Raw genomic sequence first — 4,083 nt, 5'->3', positions numbered from 1 at the left:
GAGAGAGAGAGAGAGAGAGAGAGAGAGAGAGAGAGAGAGATAGATAGATAGATGTATACATACATATTTAAAAAATAAATATACATATACATACACATGTATACAAACATATATTTGGTGTAGTTGCTAGTTATGGCTGGTCAGAAAATTACCATTGGTTTCGCGTGTATTATGCTCTTAACAATATAGGTGATTCATCAGACCTGCTGGCTGGAGGCACATAATTTCTTCACAAAGGTAAGAATACTGTCTTGGTCAGCCAATGTTGTGGAAAATAACCCTGGTATATAATTCTTCAAAGTGAAAAAAAAAGGTTTGCTATAAACAAAAATAGGTGAAAATGAACAAAATATTAAAAGAATTATTGTAATATTCTATTAAAATTGAAGAGGCAACATTTAATGTGAATGTATATTAAATCTATACATTAAATAGGATAGTATTGTAGTTTGCTTGAAGCATTGTGTATTGTTTGTAAAGAATAAAAAGTTTTGAATGATACAACAATGTACCATAATACAAACAATGGACTATATACCTGTTGTAATTTAGTCATCCATAGTCTGATGATATTTCGGAATAAAATTCTTTCTTCAGATATTCTTAGATGGAGTCGCTGCTATAATCGGTTTTCCAATGGCTTTTCTGGTTTTTTTTTTCTGGAAGCGTCTCAGCAGTGGTCTCATGAAGCTCCTTCTGGAATTCCTCATGAGAAGTGCATGAGGTCGGCCTTGTCTCAATCTCGTGTGTGTTGGTACATCTGTAGCGCTGCTCCTAAGTTATGTATTATACATGCAGCTTCCTTTTTTCCCCCCCTTCTCTTTTTTCTCTTCTCTTTTTTTTTTTGTTATAAACAATAAATGAGCATATCAAAAATGAACCTACACACATCCAAATGTAGCTAATTAATATATTGATTACCAACCTCCAGCCTGTTGTTAATATGTTTTCTGAAGGAGGAGGCTCTCGTGTTCAGATGTTCTTTGATGCGGACATGTAACGATCTTGTTGTGCTACCCACATAGAACTTGTTGCATTTGTTACATTGTATTCTATACACAACATTGTTTATAACAAGAAATAAAGAGAAAAATAGGAAGGGGAAAAAAAAGAAGCTGCACGTATAATACATAACTTAGAAGCAGTACTACAGATGTACTAACACACACAAGATTGAGACATGGCCAACCTCACACACTTCTCATGAGGAATTCTGGAAGGAACTTCGTGAGACGCTTCCGGGAAAAAAAAAAAAAAGCCATTGGAAAACCGATTATAGCAGCAACTCTATCTAAGACTATCTGAAGAAAGAATTTTATTCTGAAATATCAGACTATGGATGACTAAATTACAACAGGTATATAGCCCATTGTTTGTATTATAGTGCCTTGTACCATTCAAAACTTTTCACTCTTTATACATTAAACGTATAGAGATCTAAGCTATCAGGTTACAACACAATAAATGGGAGGATATGGCATTCAGATTATTCTGTTAAATGTAATGTTTATTTATCCACATTATTTTCAGTTAATTATGCAGTATCCCATAGCTTCAAGATTTTTATGATGGGGTAGTCTATTTTTTGAATAACATTAAGGTAGATGGGTGTTGAGTCAGGAATTTCAGATACAAGTTAGGATTTTTAAACAAAAGACTGTCCTAAAGTGACAAAAGAAGAGAGGATATGGCTTTTGCCCTAGTGAGGCAGAAACATTGATTGAATCAGCTAGATAAGTAGCTGGATAAATTACTTGATTTTCATATAAGGAGGGGCCAACTGAACTGTGTCCCCTAGCATGTCAAAGATGTGTCCACTTTGGTATTTGATATGAATTATCAGTCAGAATTAAATAGTTTTTATAATATATATGTAAACACACATATATTTTCTTGCATATGCACACACACACACACATCTTTATTTGCACACACATGTGTATACACATACAGGTTAATAATATATATTATATATCCTAATATGTGCATTTGTGTCCATCATGCAAGTGTATGTGGTAAATATTGATAAATTTTATTCAATGCAATTATCTTTCAATATTTCAGTTTTTCACTTTCATTTGTTATTTTCATCCATTGGTTATCGGATAATTTCCCAAGTAATGATTTAATATTCTCACATTAAATTTCACCACTATCACCTCCCCATTAGTATTGTTTTTTCGAAAACTGCCAAACTATGTGTGAGGGTACTGTAATTAGGATAAGATTTAGCTATTTCAGTGGTGGTGGTGGGTGTGAGTGTTTGCCTAGACTTCCCTTTAACTTTTCATCACCATAGTCCTTAAAGTAATAGCTCAGAGTTTAGGGCATCATTGGATGATCTGATTACCATTGCAGAATCTAAGGGCTGTCGACTCTTTGAAAGAACCAAAGGAATGAACATAGGAAATGTAAACTTTACAAGCTGCAGTGTTGTTTAGGAAAGCAGTAATTCCAAATAAAAATTAATCCAGGGTATCAGAAACTCTTTATTCCTGCAACAACTTCTCTCATGTCATTCATATTTCAATATAATCCCATTGTATGTTGTAAAGAAGTGATAGGGATAGCATTCAGCCCTAAAATCATTGACATACATAACAGCAAAATGAGTTGATTGAAAGTAATATGTGTGTGAGATGCTTTTACATTTTCTTAATTCAGTTTTTATATTGATTTTGTAAAATGAATTCTAATGCTTTGGTTTATGTTTAAGCAATTACAAGATATGGATGAAAAAAGGATTAGCCGACTGAAAAGCTTTTTGAAATCTTTTGCTGACCAAGAAAAGCGCGTGTTACCTATCATAAATACTTGTATAGAAGGAATGTTCAAAGCTGTAGATTCTATTAGTCCAAAAGAGGTTGGTACCTTTCTGATAACAAATGTTTCCTTCCTTTTATTATATATCTTAAAAAATCAGTATTGCCCAAAATTTCATATATCTGGCATGCTGCATACTTCGCATTATTAGCTATATCTCCACCATACAACTGCTAGCTTTATATATGTTATGGCAGACACCCCCAAGTGAGAAGTGGGCTGTTCCACTACTGATAAATAGTGGACAGACACAGCAAGCAGTGTCAGTCAGCGAGGTACACTGTCTGGGCCAGTCACGCAGACGACGAAATACATTATCATAATAAAGGACATATCAGTGGCAACATGGAGTCGAACTATATGCAGTGGAAGATAAGACTAACACAGAACTGAACTACATACAGTGAAAAATATATAAATTCTATTGAAAAAAATATTCTGAAGAAAAAAAGTGTCTCATAAAACTGGAACTCTAACACAGAACTGAACTACACACAATGAAAAATAATGTAAATCTATTTGAAGGATTTTAGTTGCTATGTGTTAATAGCGCTACTGGTAAACAATATCGACTGGTATTACCTGCAGTATTCTGAAGAGAAAAATAATTCTGTGTGAAAAAAAAAAAAAATCTCAAGACGGGGAGGTGTTGTGACAGACACCCCCAAGTGAGAAGTGGGCTGTTCCACTACTGGCAAATAGTGGACAGACACAGCAAGCAGCGTCAGTCAGCAAGGTACACTGTTTGGGCCAGTCACGCAGATGACAAAATACATTGTCATAATGCAGAACATATCAATATATTTTCTAATTTCTTCTTTTTGTGATGATGTTGAGTAACATAGTAGTGGTCAAACTGCATTTGCAGTTTTATGCCAAAGTTTAAATCTTTTGTCATTATCATCAAATAGTACTGAAATTTCGTTTTGGGATTTGGTTTGCAAGATTTTTTATGTGATTTCGTGTGTTGAAGCATATTCTGTTGTGTCTGGGGAGAGTCATTTTCCTTTTGTGCCTTAAAATTTAACACACTCACCATTAAAATTTCCACTTATTTCTTATTTTTATTTTCCTAAAGACCACAAACACCACAAACCCTACATAAACCCTGTCATGGGGCCTCCAACCAGACCAGTTTGTGGAACAAATATCTCCAGCAACTATAGACTGTCCTACTTCCTCTCACAGGTATTACGACCTCTCATAGAGATGTCTCCAGATGTCTGTGTGAGCACGGAAGATCTCCTCAGTAAAATCAGT

General features: G+C 34.4%; 1 protein-coding gene across 1 annotated transcript in view; it reads left to right on the top strand.

The window, feature by feature from the left end:
- The window catches only part of LOC106872534 (cdc42-interacting protein 4 homolog), a 197,327-nt gene that overhangs the window by 49,546 nt on the left and 143,698 nt on the right, over nucleotides 1–4,083 (top strand). Inside the window, exon 5 of the mRNA XM_052965856.1 lies at nucleotides 2,717–2,863. Within this exon, the coding sequence (XP_052821816.1) occupies nucleotides 2,717–2,863 (147 nt within the window). The remainder of the gene's footprint in view (nucleotides 1–2,716; nucleotides 2,864–4,083) is intronic.

The sequence above is a fragment of the Octopus bimaculoides genome, chromosome 2 (genome assembly GCF_001194135.2).
Source record: "Octopus bimaculoides isolate UCB-OBI-ISO-001 chromosome 2, ASM119413v2, whole genome shotgun sequence".
Lineage (NCBI taxonomy): Eukaryota > Metazoa > Mollusca > Cephalopoda > Octopoda > Octopodidae > Octopus > Octopus bimaculoides.
Note: the sequence above shows the minus strand (reverse complement) of the source record. Positions and strands in the feature narration are given on the sequence as shown.